Source organism: Rhinoderma darwinii, chromosome 3 (assembly GCF_050947455.1).
Source record: "Rhinoderma darwinii isolate aRhiDar2 chromosome 3, aRhiDar2.hap1, whole genome shotgun sequence".
NCBI lineage: Eukaryota > Metazoa > Chordata > Amphibia > Anura > Rhinodermatidae > Rhinoderma > Rhinoderma darwinii.
Window position 1 is genome coordinate 28,485,500 of NC_134689.1, and position 25,591 is coordinate 28,511,090.

Below are 25,591 nucleotides of genomic sequence, written 5' to 3' on the forward strand. Positions count from 1 at the left end.
AAATTGCTCATAACTTGCTCAAAAATGATCGTTTTTCAAAATAAAAACCACTGCTGTTCTCTACATTACAGCGCCAATCAAATTATGTAGGAGATAGGGCACTTATAATCTGGTGACAGAGCCTCTTTAAAGTGCGCCAATCATTCTAGGTGAATTATCACAATAAGCCATCGTGTCTACTTGGGTTATGTCGGGGTTGTTTTCTTTACCGCAATGTTACCAGTAATGTTTTTTTCAATAGATTTCCCCCTCTGCATGTTTTATCTCTAATTTTTAGTTTTTCATTAGCTCAGCTCCAACGGGCAAAACCTGCTACCATTTTCACCTACACTCAGGGGCACTGCAATTTTGCCCCCAGGCAACAATTCGGTGCCTGTTTGTGATGACCTTGCAGAGGGTTCTGATCTTTCGCATGGGTGAACGCCCCATGTTTTCCCAGCCTCAGTACTGTGATCAATCAGTTACTGCTTCATCACATGGGAAGTAGCAGCCTCTCTGCAGACATCCCCCTAGTGCCCCTGATATATAGCAGCAGCAGAGTTCCGCTCTCAGTCAAGCAGATGCTATGTACAACAGGAGAACTGTGTGACCAAAAAGACCCTACCCCCAACTCACGCTCTCTGCAGCTCTTCTGAAAGCTCTACTTTCATGCCTGATTGTTGACTTTTTTTTTCCAGTGAGTGCAGAGTTTCTGAGCAGCAACAAAGAGTGCAGTAGCCTGTTATAGGGGGTAAAAGGAGTCTGATAAGTGGAGAAAGAAGGATTTTTCCTAAATTATATATTATATATTATACGCTTTAAGTTTATAAATCCCACCAAGCTTATGTTTATTCTAGATTTGTATAAAATTGTACAGCCATTCATTTACCCTAAATATATGCATAGTCTATGTAAAAATAAGGCCTTCTATCTCACTAGTGTTATTACGGGAATTGTGGTTCCATTATCCATTCCAAGCCTGTCACTAAATGATATAAGCCGGCATGGGTTCAGCTGTTAGATAGATGTCTGATTTTATTCTAGAAAATAAAATCTCCATTAAGGCAGCATTCTTCCAATCTAATTTCCCAATGGGTCCTGCTTTGGATGTAGAGATCCCATGTCTGACTAGCCATTTAGCATTTAAAAATAATTTGTTGTCCAAGCTTGCTTGTATTCCCTACAAAGTGGCTTCACAAGGTGTTTAATGCTCTGACATTTTTGTATTTAAAAAAAATAAAATATATATATTTATGGTTTGATAAATTTGACTGTTCTTGTCCAGCCTGCAAACCGAATTTAGTTTACCTATTTTATTATTTTTTTAATGCATAAAATATTGACTGTCATCTGGTCACAATTTTGTATTATGTCATATTGCAAATGCAACTTTTATAGAATAAAGTATCCATTTTTATGGTTTTTTTTTATCTTCATTTTTTACACATCAGGAACTGGAGATATCGTTGCCATAATGATTTCGGAGTCTACGGGTCGAGAAATCCTGAGTTATGTGGAAAGGAACATCTCTGTGCTTATGGCAATAGCAGTTGGGTCTCGAAGCCCAGCCAAAAACTTGAGTCGAGGCTCTTTGGTTTTTGTCTCCATCTCTTTTATCGTCTTGATGATTATTTCTTCGGCTTGGTTGATATTTTACTTCATACAGAGGATCAGATACACAAGTGCTCGAGATCGGAACCAGGTAATGAGCTCTTCGTTTACATACAAAATTATTTCTAGTCCAAAATAGAATTCGCATTGCTCAGTTGTAAAAATGTGGAAAAAATTCCATTGTTACAAGATTATGTCATCATATTTTGACCATTCTAGTTCCGATATTTAACTTACAATCAATGTTTGTCCTGACAATGGATCATGGCTACTATTAAAGGGAAACTGTCACAATGACAGACCTCTGTACTCGAGGGCATTTTACGGATACTCGGTAAAAATAATTTGTGCAGTAATATGAATGATAATGTAGAACGTGAGTGTTACATTTATAATTTTAAGGTTAGTACAGAAATACTACATTTGCTAGAGAAGTTTCATATGGAGCTGCAATTTCTAAGTCTTTATTAATGGTATAAAATGTAGAATATATAAAGGAAATTCTCTATTAACTAGGTCATTCACTTGACAGCAGATTTAGTATGTGGTTATTTTAGCTCCTACTTTCTTATTCTATGAATTTAGATAAGTGATACCAGCCTGAATTTTGTTTTCGGCTATTTTGCACTTGTTATACTTGACCTGTTTCTCAGATCTAGCAGTTAGCTTTATAAGGCCCTGTTCACACGGCATGTATTTGACGCGTTTTTCACACCAAAAAACGCGTCGGAAAACACCTGATTTAAGCGTCCCATTGACATCACTGGGAAAGTGCACCGTGTTTAAAAAAAACGTGTAGCGGAAAAAAAGAAGTGTTAGGCCAATTCTTTGGCACAAAAGACGCGCCTAATTCCCATAGTCAATAGGAATCCTAATTGCGCGCCCAAAAAATGCATCGAAAGCACGCACAATGTGCATAAACAAACAACATAAATGGGTGAAAACAGCCTGTAGTTTAAGAAGCGTTTTACAGAAGCGTTGAAACTGCTAATCGTTTTTTGGTTTTTTTTAAGCGCCATGTCTCTAGGGAGTTTACTATGCTTACCTGACACGGTGATGCTGCTGCAAATTCAACTGTACGCCTGTAGCTGATGTGTCTTCTCTCTTCCGATGCCAAGGTTGAAGGACCTGTGGGTGACGTCATCATTCCCAGCCAGCTTCTTTCACTGCAGACACAGAGTGACGTCACCCACAGGTCCTTCAACCTTGGCGTCGGAAGAGCGAAGACACATCAGCTCCAGGCGTACAGTTGAATTTGCAGCAGCATCACCATGTGCAGGTAAGCATAGTAAACTCCCTAGAGACGAGCATATTAGCCTTTTGCACGCCTGGAGCCGATGTATCTTCTTTGTCCGACGACAAGCTTGAAGGACCTGTGGGTGACGTCACGCTGTGTGTCTTTAGTGAAAGAATCTGGGTGGGAACGATGAGAAGTGTATGATGCTGATTTGTCAGCGTCATACACTTCTATTCACAACGCCCAGTTGGTAAAAACACAATACACGCCCAGTTGGTAAAACGAGAAAACACGCCCAGTTGTCCATTGAAAAGCTCATTTGCATAAATATAAAATTTCTCAAAACTTGGGCAAAAATGATCGTTTAAAAAAAAACAAAAAAACAACTGTGCTGTTATCTACATTGCAGCGCCCATCACATTCAATAGGAGATAGGGATTTGATAATCTGGTGACAGAGCGTCTTTAAAGTCTATGTACACCCATGGTTTTGTTTTTTTTTAAAATAAAATTGTGCATCAGTGTGATTGGTGCAACTTCCAAATACATTTTTTTTTTTTTTTAATTATTTTTATTTTTTGAGATACAGCTGCTTTGTATGCTGAGCAGCTATATCTTCCAGTCAGGTCCATGGGATTGACGGGTTCAGTGTCAGCGGGTCCTTCGTGTCTCTGACACTCAGGATCGAGCTGTTAACAATCACATCTAAGTTCATATCTTTGGATTGTTATGGAATAAATATATGTATAATGTATCTGGGGCCCCAAGGAGTGAAATGTTATAGAGGAGAACATGTGTTACAATAGAATGGGTATTTTAGAAAGGTTAAGAGAGGAAATAGTTTGCAGCTGCTCTGCTGTCCATTGAAATTGCGAACAGATGGCGGTCAATCACTTGACCAACCCCCCTAAGCATAAAAGGAAACCTAAGGGAATACCTTGTGTTCCACCAATGGGAAAGAAGGATGTAAGGATGTAAGGATTGAATATACAGATGACTCATATGTTATGGAATGTTTTTTGTTCTGACGCTATAAAAGCGACCACTACAGTTAAATAAAGTCAGAAGGATTTTTACTTTGAGAAACGTCTCAGTGTATCTGTTGCTTCTCCGAGCTCGCCCCCCCCCCACCTGATTTGAACCTGCATGGAGATCAAGGCGTAACGTGACCTCAAATTGCGATCACAGAAATTGGTCAAAGACACCCGCTTTCACTGAACCCGTCAGTCCCGCAGACCTGACCGATTCAGGTCTTCGCGAACGATACAGCTGCTCTATATACAGGATACAAAGCAGCTGTATCTCAAAAAGTAAAAACAATTTTTAATAAAGTGTATTTAGGAAGTTGCACCAATCCTATTGATGCACAATTTAATAAAAATAAAAAAAATATGTCAAATGTGTGCCTAGCCGTTAACTATATTGGTCATTAATATATGTCATACCCTGGTGTATTATATGATACTGTTTGGCATCTTAGACTTAAAGTAGGCCATACCTTGTCATTTACGTCTTTTAAAATGTTTGTCTGCTCTTACAAAATAAAGGAGAACGTTGCGGTGTACTACTCCCAACATCCAGCATCCTCTACAGTGTTCCCATTGTCTCACCCTGGGTATCCTCCGCTTATTCATACAGCACTGGGAGTGTCTAACATATAAATATCCATGCATCACATATTCAGACATACAGTTTAATGTTTTGATATGTAAATGTTTCCTAAATCATGTGCCCTTCCCCCAAGGCGCCTATAGGCATAGTCCTGCTGTGCCTGTAGGTGAACCCGAAAAACAACTTAAAACCTGTTTGGAATCATCATATTTAACCGACAAGCCTTGTGACTTCTTCTATTTTGTAGGCTGTTTTATTTATCATATATTCGTCCTTTTAAGCAAGCACTTTTTGAGAAGGCTCAGGGGTTCAGCAGTATATTAAGAGGAGTTTCAAGTGGAAGTCGTTTTCCTAGAAGATCGCACACATCCATGTCTCTTTGTGCGCAGCTCGTTGTCCCTTCCAGGACTGAAACCTCTCTGTCTGCCAAGTTTTGCTTTTTGGCAACGTCAATTGCAGACTAGCTGTGCAAATAAGCAAAACCTAAAACTTACAAACCCTAAAATCCTTTTTTATTTTTCCTATTTATTTATTTGTATTTAAAAATAAATAAATAAATGTGCTGCCTTAACTATTTATAATAAATAACATTTTCAGATTAAAGTAAAAGAAAAAAATCAACACAAAATGATCCTTGTGTGCGTCTGTGCATAAATCAGAGGTGACCAGCGCTGGCTTTTCCGATCTACTGCTATTTAGTTTCCCTCTGTAAGCAGCACTCGTCTGTTTACGTAAGTCCTATAGAGGGCTACGTGCAAGATTTGTATATACCGTAAATGATTAAGATGGGAGTACCCCTTTATTGTTATTCAGGTCAGTTAAGCCATGAGTTCCACGTCAGTAGAATTGAATAGGAAAAGTCGCACAACAATTGCACAACTGCCTTGGTTCCCATTCACTCCTTCATGAGTTTTGCTTATGGCAGGGCCTAGCGTCACCGCTGCATTTTGTTGCACATATTGTATTAAGTTGTCATTTAGTCCTGAATGTAGCTGGAAAAAAACCCCATAATAATCGTAATTTTTTTCAGCTAGATATTTTTTCTCTAACCTGCCTATTTTTCGTTTGTTTTTTCCACATCCTCCCGATTCTTTCTCGTGTGATGTTTGCCCTTATTTTGGTGTCCTGCTGTCCAGATATCTAAGCCAATCAAAGATCTCAGGGCTGCATACATCAACTAAAATAGTTGCAAATGCGACCAACAATTTTTTTTTATTGCCACTATCATTTTAGCCTCAGTCGCTATCTGTGATCGCAGCTCCTGCCGGCTACAGGCTTATTGACGTTGTATAAAGCGCACCTTAAGGCAGTCAAAGAGCGCATAGAAGCTGTTCACAACGGCGACCTGTGAGGAGAAACAACCAGCACTCGGTCACGCTGCCCTTGGTCACACTCCTGAGATTGTAGGGGACTAAACATACGAGCAAGACCTGATGGAAGTGGCAGATGGAAAGCCAGATATGGCATTCCTTGGTCTACGGTGAAGAACTCTGAACATTGATATATGGGAATGTGTATGAGAGATCTCTGTATCTATCCTGGGATTTCATTTGGCGCCAAATGAGCCCAGGTGATTTCTTTATCCTGGAGCCCTTTGTCTCCTAGTCCACTTTCTCTTGCTCTTACAGCTGCAATCTCTCCTCCCCTTCCATCTTCCCTTACTATATTACTGCAGACGGGTACTGAGCATTTATAGAGGCAATGAAAGGGTGATTACGGACTGCTGGATGGTGAGGAAGATACCACTTGTATTACGTATTCACATGTCAGAGGCGTAGCTAGGTTCTCCAGCACCCGGGGCAAAGATTCAGTTTGGCGCCCCCCCCCCACCTCTTTCCCGACATCACCTTCGCCCTCGTCGTGTTTGTTTTCTCTACCAATCGACGTGTCATTTCTTTTTATGTAACGCGAGCATAAAAACATTTGTACATTTCACAAGCAATATGGTTCTATACACAACACCAGAACCAAGCTCATTACATATATACAGCACCAGAACAAAGCTCAGTACATATATACAACACCAGCACAAATACAGCTCAATTTAGTGCAACCCCTGCCGTATAGGTTTGTACGTAAAACTACAGCTCCCAGCATGGCCCGAACAATGATAAGGATATGCTGGGAGTTGCTGTTTCACAAAAAATAAATCTTATCATAATCATTCCACCCATCATCTCGCTACAGATCATATAGTGACTACATTACTGATTAGAGGCAGAATAAACATTTACATTAAGTGACTCACCGGTGACGTCTCAGATTCTAGTTCTTTTTCTCCATCCGGTCCAGACCTCTATGATGAATTCTCCCGGTCACAGCCCATTTCTGCAGTTTGCCGCTCACATGTCTTCAGCTTCTCACTTTACCAACATTTCTGCACCTATAAATAAATATAAAGTTATCATTATACCACACACTACGCCCCTAAATATAATAGTGCCATACACTGCACCTCTAATTATAATAGCCCCATACACCGTGTCCCACACACACACTGTGCCCCCTGTAGATAGTGCCTGCCATAGAGCCCCCTGTAGATAGTGCCCCCATATAGCCCAACCCTGTATATAGTGTCCCACAAATAACTCCCCCTATAGTGCTCTACAGATAGCCCACCCCTGTATATAGCCCCATGTAGATATAGCCCAGCCCTGTATATAGTGCTCCACGTATAGCCCAACCCTGTATATAGCCCCCTGTATATAGTACTCCACATATAGCACAACCCTGTATATAGCCCCCTGTATATAGTGCTCTACAGATAGCCCAACCCTGTATATAGCCCCCCTGTAGATATAGCCTACCCCTGTATATAGTGCTCCACATATAGCCCAACCCTGTGTATAGCCCCCTGTATATAGCCCCCTGTATAGTGCTCTACAGATAGCCCAACCCTGTATATAGCCCCCCTGTAGATATAGCCCACCCCTGTATATAGTGCTCCACATATAGTCCACCCCTGTATATAGTGTTCCACATATAGCCCACCCCTGTATATAGCCCTCTTGTACATATAGTCCACCCCTGTATATAGTGCTCCACTAGATAGTCCACCCCTGTATATAGTGCTCCACAGATGGCCCACCCCTGTATATACTATATACAGGGGTGGGCTATCTGTGGAGCACTATATACAGGGGTGGACTGTATGTACAAAGGGGCTATATACAGGGGTGGGCTTTCTGTGGTGCACTATAGGGGGAGCTATTTGTGGGATACTATATACAGGGGTGGGCTATATCTACAGGGGGACTATATCTACAGGGGGGCCATATCTACAGGGGGTCCATATCTACAGGGGGACCATATCTACAGGGGGGCTATATCTACAGGGGGACTAACTACAGGGGGACAATATCTACAGGGGGACCATATCTACAGGGAGACCATATCTACAGGGGGACCATATCTACAGGGGGACCATATCTACAGGGGGACCATATCTACAGGGGGACCATATCTACAGGGGTGGGCTATATACAGGGGTGGGATATATACAGGGGTGGGCTATATACAGGGGGACTATCTACAGGGGTGGGCTATATCTACAGGGGTGGGCTATATCTACAGGGGTGGGCTATATCTACAGGGGTGGGCTATATCTACAGGGGTGGGCTATATCTACAGGGGTGGGCTATATCTATAGGGGTGGGCTATATCTACAGGGGTGGGCTATATCTACAGGGGGGCTATATCTACAGGGGGGCTATATCTACAGGGGTGGGCTATATCTACAGGGGGGCTATATAGAGGGGTGGGCTATATCTACAGGGGGGCTATATCTACAGGGGGGCTATATCTACAGGAGGACCATATCTACAGGGGTGGGCTATATACAGGGGTGGGCTATATACAGGGGTGGGCTATATCTACAGGGGTGGGCTATATCCACAGGGGGGCTATATCTACATAGGTGGGCTATATCTACAGGTGTGGGCTATATCTACAGGGGTGGGCTATAGCTACAGGGGTGGGCTATATCTACAGGGGTGGGCTATAGCTACAGGGGGGCTATATCTACAGGGGTGGGCTATATCTACAGGGGGGCTATATACTATATAGCCCCCCCTGTAGCTATAGCCCACCCCTGTATATGGTGCTCCATAGATAGCCCACCCCAGTATATAGCCCCCCCTGTAGATAGACACCCCCCCCCGTAGATAAAGCCCCCCCACCGTGTAGACAAAGTCCCCCTTGTAGATAAAGCTCCCCCCCCCCCTGTAGATAAAGTCCCCCTTGTGGATACAGCCACACACTTTTATTACAAATTTAAAAAAAAACTAAACTATTCAAACTCACCTTATTCCCGCTCCTACGCCGTCCGGCAGCCATGGAGACCTGCTCTCTTCTGCGCAGGTCTCCAGGGGGTTGAACGCAGCGTCTATGAAAGGCGCTGATTGGCTGGGCAGGATGACTTTGCCTGTCAGTCAGTCAGCGCCTTTCATCGACGGAAACTTCACTGGTACAAAAGGTACCAGTCGCTTCATTCGTGGAAAGGCGCTGAATGGCCGGGCACGGAATGTGCCCGGTAATTCATTGCTTCTAATTGTACCTGTGTCCTTGCGACACAGGTACAATTATAGTGCAGGAGGAGGTGGCGCTGGCGCCCCCCTCTAAGCTGCGCCCGGGGCACATGCCCCGCCTGCCCCCCCCTAGCTACGCCCCTGCACATGTACTACAAAGGGTGGTCACACCAAATATTTGATTTCGATTTCTCTTCTGTTCATTCACTTTTTATATTTTGTTAATTGATAAAAAAAACGAACACTTCTATTTTTGAAAGAATTTTTACGCTTACATTTTTCCACAACTGCCTAAAACTTTTGCACAGTACTGTATATGTACTGTGTAAACTATAACCTGAACTATCAATTTTTCCCCTTTTGAAATATAAAACATTGGCATACCTCAAAAGAACAGCAGGGAAGATCACCGGTTTAATGTAAAGCGCCAAGGTTTGCAACAAAGCAAGCTTTCCCCTTAAAAAAAAATAAAAAATTAAATACATGTCGCGCATTAGACAAGTTGCTATGTGAGAAACGACCTTTCTTTTTTCCCTGACTATTTTCTAAAGGTCAGGCGAAACTTGATGAAATTTTCATGCGGTGAAAAAGCTTTAGCAGATGAATGTTTAATGAGGAGGTGGCAGAACTCGAGAATCTCTGTTTGAAATCTTCAGATGTTGTAAAGGAGAAGACACAGCTATTAGCTAGGAGGGAAAAAAGGACTCCATTTGGTAAATTTAAATTCGGATCTCTGAAAGCACTTTTTTTTCTTTACCCTTTATTCAGTTTTAAATAGCAACAATGCTTTTCTGTCGGATAAAACGTGGCAGGAATCGTTATGTTAATGCATTTTAGTTTTCAAGTCTTGGTATATTGTCACTTACTATGGGGCGTGAAGGGGGGTAGGGAGTGTATTACCATTTTTATTTCTAAAATGCTTTTCGCAAATTTCTACTACAAAAAACATAACATTTTCTTTTAGTCTATTTTTCTGCTAGTCTGTGAGGTATTACTTATGTAACTACTGCAGCGCAAAAGAGGAGTATATGCTTGGGACATGTAACCAGATTGCTACTTCTAGTTCCCTATATGTTTTCGTTTTTTCAAGGTTTTAGTGATGTCACACAATAGGCTGACATTTCCTGTTTAAAGCACCTCACTCTTCAGCTTTACTGTTAAGATTGGGACACAGTCTGCATAGTCATCTCATTATCCTTAGCGGGCGGGGGATTTAATGACGACTATTGTACTGCTGGTGACTTAGATAAGGCAGATGTATTCAGCTCCCCTGCCACTATGTTCTCTGGGGGAAGGACTGTAATCCATCTCTTCATGGAGACTGTAATAGTCTATTGACACCTTCCTGACCTTTTAATCCCATTCAATGCAGTTGCCATATAGTACACACACCCTTCTACATTGTCTAAACAGATAATTCAGGATGGTGCGTTTTTAATAGGGCAGCACATAGGGAATAAAAATAAACACTTGGCACAGATTTACTATTTGAAATGCGCCTAAATTCTGGCTCCACATTACATGCCATAAATGTCCGATAGATGTTGTTCCCAACTCTGGGACCCGCGCCCATACCTAGAAAGGGGCCCCCTGACACCCATTCTTTTTCTCCAATTGTCGCTGGGTCCAGTGAGTTACGACGTAACCAGGAGTACGTAAGCAGTTGAGCTTGCTGAGCTACGCTGTTTATGGATCTTGGGAGCTACAGAAATAGCATAGCTCGGCTGTTTCTGTACTTCCGAAGAACTCGTAACTGTGGCTGGGGACCAACGACAGCGGGAGAAGGTAGGACAGTGGTCAGAGGGCCCTTTTCTAGTGATAGGTGCAGTTTCCTGAGGTGGGACCCGCATCTATCGGACGTTTATGACATATCCTGTGGATATAATACTCCTTTAAGTAAACTTCTCACACACTGAACAGGAAGTAGTTTACATGGTAAGATTTAAAAAAAATAAAAATAATCTTTTTTAAAATAATAATTTTTTTAAAATGTACATGTAATAGTCACATATATCTTGTTAAAGTGTGGGGAAAGAATATGTGATGGAAGCATCCCTTTTAATTTTTGCAACTAGGGAACCTAACTAGATTGAGGTCTCTTGGCCAAAAGTCACTTGTGTATCTTATAGATGGTCTTCTATTAAAGGGTCTGTCTTTTGAAAGATACCGCTTGAATAAAGCGTTATCTAGAAAACAGAAAGTACCGCTGTAAATGTAAATATTTTATCTTGTGTGAGAAATCTTACCCATAACAGAAATGTTACATAGTTTTAAAACAGGACACCGGTCCATCACGTTCAACCTTTCTCAATCGAATACGCTTCTTTCATTGCTAGATTAGTAAAACCCTCATTGCCATTCGTCAGTAAATAAACATCTAGCCCTTTTTTAAATGCTGACATAGTATCTGCCATTACTACCTCTTGGGGTAGGACATTCCATAGTTTGACTACTTTAACTGTAAAGAACCCTTTCCTATATTGATGTCTGAAACTTCTTTCTTCCACACGCAATGAATGTCCCATGGCCCTTTGTAAAGTCCTTAGATAGTATAAATCATGTGCTAGTTTTTTATGTTGACCACACTTATACATGTTAATAAGATCACCTCTAAAGCTTCTTTTTTCCAAGCTGAACAAGCCCAATTTCTCTAGCCTTTTATTGTAAGAGAGCCCTCCCATCCCTTTTAATAATCTAGTCGCCCACCTTTGAACCCTCTCTAGCTCTCCCTTATCCTTTTTATAATGTGCAGCCCAAAGCTAAATCCGATTTTTAAGATGTGGCCTTACAGGGGATTTATAGATGGGTAATATTACATTTGAATCACTTTTTTTTAATTTTTATACACCATAAAATTCTACTTGCTTTTGCAGCTGCTGCTTGACATTGAGTACTGCTGCTCAGCTTGCTTGTAATCAGAATACGAAGGTCCTTCTCTTGTTCTGTTATCCCGTTTTATTCCATTTAATGTATATTCATTAATACTATTACTGTGCCCTAGGTGCATGACTGTACATTTACCAATATTAAAATTAATCTGCCAGTTTTTTGGCCCATGCTGACCGCTTATCTAGGTCTTTCTGTAATATTTTATAATCAAGCTGAGTTTTAAAGGGTAACTAAACGTTCTTCTGACATGCTATAGTGAAGTTTTGATTGGTGGGGGTTCGAGCACGGAGACCCCCACCAATCGCTAAAACGAAGCTGCAGAAGTGCTTGTGTGAGCGCTGCGCGGCTTCGTGTCTGTTCGACTTTTTCCGGAAATCACTGTAGCGGTGTACGGGCTCAACAGAAAGTCTATGAGCCCGTACACCGCTACATCGGCTTTCCGGAAAAAGCTGAACAGAAACAAAGCAGCTTAGCGCTCACATGAGTGCTTCTGCAGCTTCGTTTTAGCGATTGGTGGGGGTCTCCGTGCTCGGACCCCCACCAATCAACTTCTGACATGTCACTATAACATGTCAAGAGAACGTTTAGTTACCCTTTAAGTATCCTTCAAAGTTTTGTATCGTCTGCAAAATCTGACACTTTACTATCAATGCCATCCACAAGGTCATAAAGAGATGAAACTGAGCGGTAGCCATCTGGACTGACTGCAGATTGCACGCTTATTTATTACACTTTGTTTTGTTTAACCATGGCATTATTTATTCTAATTGTTTTTTGAATTTGCTTAATTCCCTTTTTATAAGGCTGGGATCACACACAGTTTTTTGCAGGCGGAAAATCTGCCTCAAATATCTGTCTAGTTTTAAAGAAAAACACACCAAAATATGCAGCATTAAAACGCACCTATTTCCGCATCAAAATGTAAAAACCGCACCTAAAAACGCATTAAAAACTCACCGTGCGGTTTTAGCTGTGGAATTACGTGTGTATAGCTGCGAATTTGATGCGGATTTTCCGCATCAAATTATGCAACGTGTGAATTTAGCCTTAGTGCGTTCCACAATTTTAAGTATGTCCCCCTTGATATCGACTAACAACTATAATTAAGTATTCGCTTGCGGCCCAATTATTGACTTCCCTGAGCGCATCGGTTTGGCGTCTCCAACTAGGCACTTCGGCTTCACCGCTGTTGTGAGCTACGCTTGTCTAATGCCTTACCAATGGGGATGCGTCCCCATGGTAACAGCCTTGGACATTCACTATTCAAAGCGGAGGGCTGAAGGAGCCATACTTACTCTGGGCGGGCCGGCTTGCTTGCGCCACTCATAGGAACACAGCTGCACCTCGGTGCGCATCACATTAGCCTGTTCTAGCACGATCATTGGCCTCCTAGTCCTTTTAAACAAGCAGCCTTTTCACCACTCTAACCATTTCTCTTGACGAAGCACATGCGAAACGCGTGTTGGGGCAACACAGCAGACACATTTCCACTGCCTTAGGTAAAGTACCTTGTTATTTTAACTACCACTGATGTTCGTACTAGCGATACTTATTTGTCTTACGGAGCATGGTTCTGTATTCACATTACCAGATCATTGTTACATATGAGGTTAATACTGACTGTTGCTGTGTTCCTTTGAGATCACATAGCCGTTCTAGACTATCCATATTTATCTGGTTAAGATTTATGTCCATTTCTCTCCTCTATTTAGAATAGATTATTTTGTATTTGTTAGTGTGGATTTATGTCATCAGCTGAAGTTTTAATCTGCTTTGTTGCATCAATTTGTAATTTCATGTCTGTATGATTGTTAACTAAAGATCAAATAAAATTGTGGTTTTTACATGGGAAAATGCTTGTAAATATTCTTTATAGGTAATATATTAAACTGCGAGTTGAAGTCAACATATATTTATGTGGCCTATTTTTGGTTTCATTTATAAATGTATGTTGTTGGAAGACCCATTTAAAATTTGAGCTATAGTTTTTTGGAGGGTATTTTATTTTTCTATTTTGTAGATTCAGGATTACAATTGTCGTTTTTGCATTTTACATTAGGGCTCATTCACACGAAAGTGAATCTCGTCCGTGTAACGGCCATTAAAACAACGGCCGTCACAGAGACCCATGCGTTTCAATCGGCCCGTTCACACGACCGTTGTTTCAACAGAGCGGGTGAACGCTCCGTTGAAAAATAGGACATGTCCTATTTTACTGCTTGTCACGCATCCCTCTAAAGACTGTAGTCTGTGGGGGATCCGTGACCACGCGTCCCGCACGAGTCCACCTCGTTCATGGAAAACGGCAGTTTTTCATGTCGGAGGTGGGCTTCGTTCGTGTGAATGTAGTCTAATTATAGTAAATGACTTTTGCTGTAAGTAACTACCTTTTTCTCTGATGCACCCATGAACATTTCACCCTCATATCTACCCGGTATCATCTTACATTTGCAATTCTTTCTTGTCCCTAAGCTCTTCCACATGCATTGTACTAAATCAATGGAAAAACAGTAGATGGGGGTTCTGAGTGCTATTCCCACAGGACCTCCTCTGGTAATATCAATATCACAAACCAAGTATCTTCCAAGTCACATATCAATATAAAATTAGCTGGTTCCTTTCCAGATGGGATTGGTTGCTGCTGTGAGGCTGAAAACGGAGCCTTTCCTTCCTTCCTTCCTTGTATTTAGTGTTTTCAATCATTGTTGGTGTCTGGCTAGAAGCCGATTCTTAACCTTCATGTATTTTTCTGTTGTCGTTTGCAAACTTTTGCCTAAACTGTAGCATTGCTTCTCCCTGAACACTGCAAGGACTCGTGTCAAGGTAACCACGTGCCGGGTGTGCTTTTGCAAAATGTCTTTCTTTTAAACAACAAAAACATATTGGTGACCCTCCACACACAAACCTAAAATTAAAATATAAAACATAATACAATTTAAGCCCATTTTGATAACTGAATTTGCTAAAGATCTGTATACTAATAACATATTGTGAATAAGAAAGTTTTAGATAAAAAAAAATAATCTTTGTTTAGGTTTTGTGTATGCAGAAAAATGTAGAATACCTCAATCGGGGCCAGGGAGGTACAGGAGGTACTGCCGCCATGGGGTCCGGACAAATAGGGGACCTGCCAGCTCAGCAATTAGGAGAAGCATCCAGCTGGAGTAAAGATATACAATTCTGGTTGCCAGCAGACACAGCTAGGGGGAGCCGAGCCGGCTGCAGTCACTGTTAATTGAGGGCAGGCGGAAAAGGCCCACATCAGTCAAAGGGGCAGCGTGCTCAGAGGGCCCCGACCATTTAATTTAAAGCGATATTCCCAAAAGGGATAATTTTCCTCTATCTACAAAATAGGTGTTCAGTGTCTGATCCCTGGTAAGGAGGAGATCGAATGGTGAGAAGGAATGGGGGGCTCAGGACACCCGTTCTAGTGATTGATGGGGGTCCTACTGATGTAGCTCCCTGCAATCAAACAGTTATGACCTGTAGATAGGTGATAATTCTCCATTCTGGGAATACTCCTTTAATGGTGCTCTGAAAATTCGAAGGGCAGCCCTGACTTCATTCATGTATACTGGCGAAAAATCTCATTCATTTAGGGCGCTGCATAGCAAGCTCACCGCGTGTGGAGAGTATTGTACGTCTAGGACTCTCTATGGAATATCTTGTTTTGTTTTTTATTCCAGAAGCTTTCCTACAACCGTGGTGCATGTTCTCTTAGCCTTGGAAGGACTGAAAGTGAATACTTCATCTCATAAAATGTGTGCGGAGAAATTGTCACTTCCCTTCCCTCACGTGGCAGTGAGGAGCAATATAATTCTACCCCGGACAGAGAGCCCGGCTGGTCTGGGAGGAGAAGGAATGTAGTGCCATAGCGGCTGCTAGCGGAGCCACCTGCATGAGGGGGCCCGTGCTGGCGGGCAGCATGGGCCGCCTCATGCCGCGGGCCCTGTAGCAGCCGCTATGGCTGCTACAGCGGTAGTTACGCCACTGTTTTTGAGCTTTACGTAATCATATTTAATGTTCTAACTGAAAAGGAGCCTTATTTCTATTAATGCCATGTTTCATAGATGTGAGGGGTGCAGGGAAGTGTGTGTAAGTCGTGTGACCCCTCTTTTCTGAATGGCGGGGGACTCTCAGAGAGACTCTCAGATAGGATGGGCATGCGTAACACGCTAATCTCCAGCCAACCTGATATTCTCTTTTTGGGACCATTTAGTGGGGACCTCACATCCCTGACCTTTAAAATGTCCTAAAGTCAACACGTTAGTCCCAGTGATGGGTTTTCATTCATTACTAAAGATTTCTAAGTGTGCAGAATACAGTCAACGACATAAGTTCAACCTCACGGTACAAATATTGTTAACAATTTTGTTAAGTCCGTATAACCTTCTTAGTGTCCTACCAAGTATAATTTCAGAAGTTTAATGTTTCCAAGGGTTAATTGGACTCCGACAGAGGCGATTTCCCAGGATATAGATGAGACCTTTATTTCAGGGCCAGAGGCAGCAAACAGATTACAGCCGACCTTCATTAACTTTGATGGGACACATTAGTGTTTGACCTTTCTGCACGCTATGCAGGCTTTCATTTACAAGCTTATTTTAAAGCCAGACCAGAGATTGATCTTTCTTGTTCTATAAAACGATATGACTTTTTTTTTTTTATTATTGAAACTTGTTTTTCAAAACGGTCGGAAAGAATAACTTTGTTCAGCCACCCCCTGGTGCTTGAATGTCAGGAGCATCTTTGTAATCTTTGGTTGGCCATAAGTTATAGCATCTGGTCATATTTTAATGAGTACAGTAAGGTCTAAAACAGGAAGCAGAAACTATCCTGCAGAGCGAAGGGCATAATGGGGAAGTACCCGCTGAAATTGGATTTCCCCCTGAAATTACCACAAATTTTAACCATTGTATTGTAAAGGGGAAAACCTGTTAAAGTGGTTGTCTCACCATGACAACTTCGTTTTAGTGTAAAGACCGCCCAACTGATCAGCATGGGTCTGGCATTAGAAACCCGCTGCAATCGGCTGTTCTCGCCGGGGTAATTTACCGCTGGCCATAGATTGCACCTGGAGCGGCCGTGCAAATGAATGGCTGCCCATGTAATACATGGATAAGCAAAGACCCCCAGAGCAAACATATTCTTTAATAGCAGCTCTCCGATTTAGCTCATATATGGGGGTCACCAGTGGGGTAAGCCCCTCTATGATGTCCACATGCCCTAATAGGAAGTTGTTTCCTTAGTGTTTTTTAACTGTTGTAATAGCCATCACCTTTTGAGGGAAAAAAAGTTCTGTCCAATTGCTGATTTTATTCACTGGACTTGCATCTAATGAACCTTTTGTTTTAGGATCGGGTTTGATTGGACAATTGGACGCCATGATTTTCACAACTATTTTGAGATGTTGGTTTTTGTTGTAGTGAACAGAAATGCCTCCGATAAATGACTATTGTTTCTCTCTCGCTGTTTTCACAGAGACGGCTAGGAGATGCAGCAAAGAAAGCCATTGGGAAACTTACAACAAGGACGGTCAGAAAAGGAGATAAGGTAACCACTTTTATAAGCCTGTAAACAAAACTTCTGGTTCAGTTCACACTGTTGGGGTATGTTCACACTGTTTTTTTTTTTTTAGAAGCTGAAAAGACAGTTGCCTATTCTGCCTCCAAAATCAGCCTGTTTTCCAGGCTAACTTTGGAGACAGATTTTCAAATGCAAAGTTTTCGGCGCCAAAAACAGCGCCTAAGCTAGTGTGTTTTTCCGCTTCCCACTGCTTTTAAAGGGAATTTGTGGCACCGAATCCGTGCCAAGATTGGTCAGGAGGTGTTTTTTTTTTTTTTCATTAATAATATAATGTGTACGGAAACAGCCCAACTGTCCCCTAATGTTTACAGTCGGGGAAATGCTTGGATTTGAACGATCTGATCTATTCTGTTGTATCGTGGACGGCTATTATCATTAGGCCTTATTCACCCGAGATATCTCCATGTTGTCTATATGGAAGGTCCTGAATACAGAGCTGACCTATAGGAAATGCAGCTTTTTTAACCGATTTTTATTTTTTTTTCTTTTCGGCCTGTATTTTACATAAGCAACATGTTTTATCAATATGTCTGCCGTATGGTATTCTCCACATAGAAGTCTGCAGGACCAAAGGAAAAAATATATATTTTTATTATACAAATATTGAATATTTGTATAATATATTATACATTACCTCCGTGTTTGATACGTATTTGCGCCTGGGCAGTGGTCGAAAGTACGGCTGAAAAGAACATGGGCGCAACATAAAATAAAGACGGTCTTCTATATTTGTATTTACCTCCGTGATTCAACTTCATTTTAAAATGTTCTTGTGAATAAGACGTTCGAGGCAACGGCGTAAACAAGGTGAGGATTATATATGCCTGGAATCTTCTAGAGCTTTAATAAAGCGGGACAGGAGACTCTAAATAGCTTAAAATGAGACCAGATACTATGCTCACCATTTCAAATGCCACATAAACGCCTTTAATGTCCCATCTTGAGACCCTGTAGCCACTTTCTGACTGCCACGTTGACGCCTCATACCAAATGACGTCACTGCTGTGACTGGGAGGTCACGTGATGGAGGGACGGGTTGTCAAAGTTGTACTGAAGGAAACGAGCAAGCAAGGGACTGATGGCAGATGCATTTTAGAAGGACTATACTACCATCAGTTATTTTAAGCTATCTGGAGCTCCCTGCCCCATTTTTATTAAAGGACTAATCTCATGAAGATACCCCCTATAGATATGCCAAATACATGCAAAATCTGCACTGTGTGAACAAGACTGAAGAGTGGCCTTTGCAGACTGATTGGACTCTGAATGGCCGCCATGTAATACTATATTAATCCCCGATGCTTCACCTCTCCGTCAGCTGTAATGCCCCTAAATACCGTAAACTATGAAGGAACTAAATATCTTTTAGTACTGTACTCACACTGTATAGCTCTGCAAGAGATTATATAATATTTGGGCGGGATCGTGTCCTGTAATTCTCTAGCAAATCCGGAACGCTTAAATATCGGTTCATTTAATAGCACAATCTCTTGTGATGTTTGCTATTTTTAAAGCAATTTGTGTGAAATCCGAGCCTGGCCTAGATGTCTCCCCGACCATTTACTGTGCTGTTTGGTCATGGACACCACACGGCAGTATACGGTGTCACCTGCTTAAATGTAATATTTATGTACAAAACCCACAGACACTTCAACAATGTTGTAGCCAAACCATGGAAAGCTGTACCGGATTAACCCCTTAAATACACCAAACGCATTATTCGTTTAACACTATACATCCAACCGCAGCTGACAATAGTCAAAGAAAATAACTTTGTGGCGGTAGTAGGAATAAATGTATTACCGCTCTGTCCAGTGCTATTGACATGCGACTACTTCCCCAGGAGATCTCCTGCGGAGGACGCACTACGGGCTGCGCTTGGTCTAACATGTTTGCATAGAGTTAAACACCAAAAGGAGGAATTTAGTTTGCACGTTGTTTAAATTCTACTTTGCTCAATAAAAGGCAAAGTCTACGTGAAGATCTGTGTTTTGTTACAATCTGCCATGTGTGGAACTGTACTTTTAAAGTACGGTATGTGCTCCGGCTGGTAGAATTAAAGGCCACGTGCACCTTATGAAATCCTTTTTATTTTTATTTTCTTTGTCTATGTAAATATGATGGTAACTATCAGATCGGTCAAATTGTAAGTTGAATTTAAAAAAATAATTTCTCCCAAGAATGCAAATATGCAATTTCTGAAGACATACTGGCTAATAAGTTACTTTATAATGTCAATTATAAATGTATTATTAGACTAGCACATTTATGTTCCATTGTTTATATAGCACCAACAAAGCTCTATAAGCAATAACCAGATTGACTCACATCAGTTCCTGTCCCCCGGTGGGGCTCACAATCTAGTTGACATATTGAATGGAATCTGTCTCCAGGACAAGACTTATTTATGGTGTGATCCACTACTGTATTATCCAGTCTATTTCTCAATTGCCCTTGTTGAACATTGTTCACGACACCCATTAGAGGGCGCCTCGTCAAAACCTGCACTGTATAATTATTACAGGGCCTCTTAACCTGATTGGTACAGATGATTGGATTTTCAGTTTCAGGGCTCATTCGAATTTGCCACGAATCGCAAGTGCCCCGGTTGCCCTGTCTTTCTCTATGATGTATTTTAGGACTGTATTCAAGTCTGATACAGTCCTAAAAGGCATCAGAGAGGCAGACAGGGCAATCGAAGCAATTGCGATTCCACCTCTAAAATAAGAAAATAACATACTCCCCTGATCTTTTGCAATGACACATTCCTTCCCGCCTCCTGAGGCTGTAGCGGTCACATGGGACCACACAACGTCTTCTCAGGAGACCGGCAGGGTCGCATCGCTAAAGAGACCAGGGGATGTGGCGAGTATGGTATTTTTTTTTTAAATTTTTTTTTTAACCACCCCCCCCTTTTTTCTCTAATCTATAAAATGGAGGCCTCTGCTGTTGCATGCGTTGTGAACCCCTAAACTTTTGGGAAATTCGGATCGAATTTGATTTGTGCCGCATCGGTTCGCTCATCTCTGATTGGCCAAGAGGCATCACAAGACTGCATATTAGGCACCATTATTCCAAAGCATTTGTGGTCTTCTGGTGCCTCTCAGACAATCAGACCAAGGATAAGCTCCAAAATGGGGTTAGGGGTACCATTCAAGATGTTAATTTAAACTCCAGGAAAAACTGATACACTGTGTTATACCTACATACCACCCCTTCAGGCCCTTCACTAGGCATAACACAGTATATTAGTTTTCCTGGAGTGTTCTTTCAAAAACCAAGCATTGAAAGCCCGTTTACAGGTATTGGCCCAGAGGAATTGTTTTGGGGTCCATCCTTAGTTGCAAAGGTGGACATACCCTTTAAATGCATATATTCCAAAATAAGAGCAGCACACAGGATCTGTTAATTTAGCTCCAAAAAAAAAAAAGTTGAGTACCTTTTTTTTTTTTTAAAGGGGTAGTCTGGTTTAGAAAAAAAACATTTTCATATACCCTGTTAGGGAATTCTGAGTTAATAGACCATTTAATAGACCTTTTTTGGGCATATACACAGGATATGCGTTAAATGTCTAATGGATTTGGGTCCCAGCTTCCAGATCCGCACCTATATGGGGGTCGCCCAATTCGGCTGCTTCATAACTCGATGGGGAAAGCCACCTCATCATTCATACCCCGCCTGGATGCAGCGGCCGTCCCACCGAGCGGGTGGGAGTCTAGTGACCTTCGTTTTTAAGATCGGTACGAGACCCACATCTATCTGACGTTTATGGCATATCATGTGGATATGTCATAAATGACTAAGGTGGGAATACCCATTTAGCCGGTAGGAGACTTTGCATATCTGAATATGGTCTTCGTGAATATTTTAGGAAGAACAGAACCTCATGAGTTAGGGACGGTATCAGGATTTTGAAGAGCTAGAGGAAGGTAGGTAAGTGGAGAGTGCTGCTTATAATAAATCCAACAGAGAGATTATTTAGGCCTCATGCACACGACCGTAGCCGTGTGCACGGCCGTGATTTTCGGGTCAGGCGGCTGCGGACTGTCAGCCGCGGGCCGCCCGCAAATCGTACGACATGCACATGGCCGCCGTCATTGTTTTCAATGAGCCCGGACCACAGAAGATGTCAGTAATAGGACATGCCCATTCTTTCTGCGGTGCGGGTTCCCGGGCCATGCACGGACCGTAAAAACTACGGTCGTGTGCATGGCCCCATAGAAAAGAATGGGGCCGCAATTCTCCCGTGGATTTTCGGTGGAATTGCGGCCGCAAAAACACGTTAGTGTGCATGGGGCCTTAGCCCCCATGCACACGACCGTGCCCGCAATCACGGCCCGCGATTGCGGGCACGGCCGGCCGCTGACTGACAGCCGCATTTTCGCAAAGTATGGGAGCACGGCCCGCAAAATGCGAAAGAACGGACATGTTCCATAATTCCCGGAACATTTCCACGGCACGGACACCCTTCCGTAGTGCTACGGAAAGGTGTCAGTGTTCAATGAAAGTGAATGGCTCCGTTTTTGCGGACCGCAATTGCGGTCCGCAAAAACGGAGGTTTTTTACGGTCGTGTGCATGGGGCCTTAATGTGTGGATGGGGGGGGAGCTTCATGAAGTTGAAAGAGTAAGCAGAGGAAACCCCCTAGATTCTTACATAGATCTTATGGGACCCTAGGTAACTAAGATTTTGGGGAAGGTAGTTCAGATCAATATTTGTGTTTTACAATGGTTTCACATTCGTGTCGTAAGGTTTACCACTATCTTTGCTTGTTTTTTTTTTTTTGCGGAGGAATCTAAGCTGTGTCCCAGAATGTGTTTATCTTCCCACGTATTTCTCCTTCCATCTTGTGATCATGCCAGGTTATTTTTGGCCGTCCGCTATATTTCGTAATGAACAACAGTTACGTTATTACAATTAATCTGCTTTTACGTCATTTGACAGAAATATCTTCCATGGGATCTCATATTGAGCTGGATTAGTAAATCTACAATCACGAATAATTACTTTACCATTACCAAGTTGCTGTTTTGTGCCAGTATAGGGCCTCATATGCTATGCAGTTGCTAAGTCATGGAAATTGGAACTATTTGCCAAGCTAACCTCAGACGTGTAGTCATCACCTAGATAGCAATGTGATCACTTGTAAATTTATACCTGGTCCCTCTGGGTATATCAGTATGGAACTGGATGGTGCCAACTTGTAAGCAGATCTGATGGGTCTTCTTGATGATGGGTCCGTGATCTAAGATGACAAATTGAATGGGTTGATATAATTGTTCAGATACGAGGAGACTTATACCATTTAGGCTGGATTCACACGAGCATGTTTGGTCCGTAATGGACAGAACGTATTTCGGCCGCAAGTCCCGGACCGAACACACTGCAGGGAGCCGAGCTCCAAGCATCATAGTTATGTACGACGCTAGGAGTCCCTGCCTCGCTGCGGGACAACTGTCCCGTACTGTAATCATGTTTTCAGTATGGGACAGTAGTTCCACGGAGAGGCAGGGACTCCTAGCGTCGTACATAACTATGATGCTAGGAGCCCGGCTCCCTGCACTGTGTTCGGTCCGGGACTTGCGGCCGAAATACGTTCTGTCCATTACGGACCGAACATGCTCGTGTGAATCCAGCCTTATGGTAACCAATATATAGTGTTTTATCCATTTAATATGATCAAAATACAGACAACCTGAAGTATGAAAGTTGTCATGCTTTGGAGGTCATCTACTATAGTGTACTGAATATAAGATCTGCATTTTTCTATGTTGATCACATGTTTGTAATGAGCACTGAGTTGATATCAGGACCTACTGGTGTCCTTAGGTCAGTAGTGTCTACCCTGTGGCTCCCCAGCTTTTTCAAGATCTCCTAGCCTGTCCTAAAAGTCTTTGGATGCCAGGGTGTGCTAGGAGTTGTGCCTAAGACCTCAAGTACGTGGCCATATTATGACTCTGTGCAATCTCCGAGTTGTATGGAGCCATAATAGGGCACCTATGGGTTTCTACGCTTGTGCCATGTGCCAATAATTGTGCCATGTTCCATCAGACACCGTATTACCGAGGTATTCTTCCATAAAAGCATTGCTTCTAGGGGGGAATACGGAGTCCCTGCGGCTCCTTTGTATAAAGTTGCAGAGGACTGTGTTTCACCGTACAGCTTTCTGCACGCTGCAGTGCCATGTACATGAGGCCTAAGACTTTCACATTTTAAAAGAAAGACAAAATTAAATATGAGGTTGGGAATAGTTTTGTCTATTGTAAGAATTACAATTCATATTTCAGTCTTTACTAAGGGCACAACAGTACAGTACTCGTCTTCATAGCCAGTCCTTCAGAACAAGGGGCAATAAGGAAGACAACAGAAGCTTTGTATTAAAGTGGCAGCAATTTTGCATACATTTATCCAGCGAACGCTTTTAAGTAAACCGTGTAGTTTTGTCAATCTCTTTGCCGTTGCAAACACAATCGTCCAAAAGTAAATGAAAGGTTCTGTTATTTACAGTTCCAGCAACTCCTGTATTCAGGAACGAGGATCCGTAGATGATATACAAATATAGTAGAAGTAGAAAGCTATGGACCTGACTAAAGGGGATGCAGGAATTGCGGCCGCACCTGGTCCCTGGAGCCTAAGGGTTAATTCACATGCGGCAGATTTGTTGCAGAAATTTGTAAGACTGTCCCATTCATCTGAATAGGGTTTGCAGAATTTGATGCGTCTGCTGTAGAAACAGCCTCGTTCACATGTAGGGAACAGATTTTCAGTCTCTGAAATTTCTATAACCTGTCTGCCGCATGTAAATCTACCCAAACAAGGTCTATAAGGTCCGTCTGCCACATATGAAGGGACCAGTACTTGAAATAGTTGGGGGCTCTGTTACAGATTTTGCATTGGGGGCCCTGTGGAAAGCACTGTCGTAGACTTGCACCTATGGGATTACCTGAAACAAAGCTGGGGGACAACCCCTGGCGGAAACTATATTGGTGATGAGACACTGGGGGAGATTTATCAAAACTACTACAAGGGAAAAGTGGAGCAGTTGAGGAATGAGAGCTGGAATCTGATTGGTTGCTGTAGGAAAATACTAGATTTCTCCTTTGCACCACCTTTGATAAATCTCCCCCAATGTGTTTAAAGAAAGGGGCTACAGTAGGGACTGTGGAGTTTAGTCATGGACTTCATGGTGATTTGTCACCTGCAGTCTTGATGGCACTTCAGTATAGGCAGTATTCAGTTCTTCAACAGAATTCCCTTGAGTTTGGTCTTACCATCCACAGTGACATACTGCATTGATAAAAGGTTATGACATCCCATTGTGTGGTAGCCACATTGGTTTCACCTGTATGCTGACAGATGTGACTTACATTATATGGGTAAAAGTATGTAGACACCTGACCATCATGTGAGGTTGTTGGACATCTCATTTTAAAACCATGGCAGTTAATATGGAGTTGTACCCTCTTTTGTGGCTATAATAACCTCCACTCCTCTGGGAAGGCTTTCCACAAGATTTTTGGAGTTTGTCTGAGGGAATTTGTGCTAATTCATCCAAAAGAGCGTGTGTGAGGTCAGACACTGATGTTGGATGAGAAGGTCTTGGTTTGCAATTTGCGTTCCAATTCATTCCAAAGGTGTTGGATGGGGTTGAGGTCGGGGTTCTGTGCGGGCCAGTCAAGTTTCTCCACACCAAACTCACCAAACCATGTCTTTATGGACCTTGTGCACTGGGGCGCAGTCATGCTGGAACAGAAAAGGGCCGAACCCCAAACTGTTCCCACAAAGTTAGAAGCTACAATTGTCCAAAATGTGGTCGCATCCTGTAGCAATAAGCTTCCTCTAGAAAAAAAGGGGCCAAAGCTTGAAAAATAGCCCCAGACCATTATCCCTCCAACACCAAATTTTGTAGTAGGCACTTCGGTAGGTAGCGTCGATAGAGAAGCGTGATTCATCACTCCAGGGTCCAGTAGCGACGTGCTATACACCACTCCAGCCAGCGCTTGGTGTTGTTCATGTTGATCTTAGGCTTGTATTTAGCTGTTCCACCATGGAAACTCATTTCATGAAGTTCCGGCAACGCAGTTCTTGTACTAATGTGATTTGCAGAGGGGAACTTTGTAGTGAATAATGGAACAGAGAATAGGCGATTTTTAC

At 42.3% G+C, this 25,591-nt stretch overlaps 1 protein-coding gene across 3 annotated transcripts in view; it reads left to right on the top strand.

The window, feature by feature from the left end:
• The window catches only part of RNF130 (ring finger protein 130), a 211,872-nt gene that overhangs the window by 112,482 nt on the left and 73,799 nt on the right, over nt 1-25,591 (top strand). For all 3 annotated transcript variants that reach the window (XM_075856194.1, XM_075856193.1, XM_075856195.1), the window contains exons 3-4: nt 1,431-1,681; nt 17,334-17,405. In XM_075856194.1, the coding sequence (XP_075712309.1) occupies nt 1,431-1,681; nt 17,334-17,405 (323 nt within the window). The remainder of the gene's footprint in view (nt 1-1,430; nt 1,682-17,333; nt 17,406-25,591) is intronic.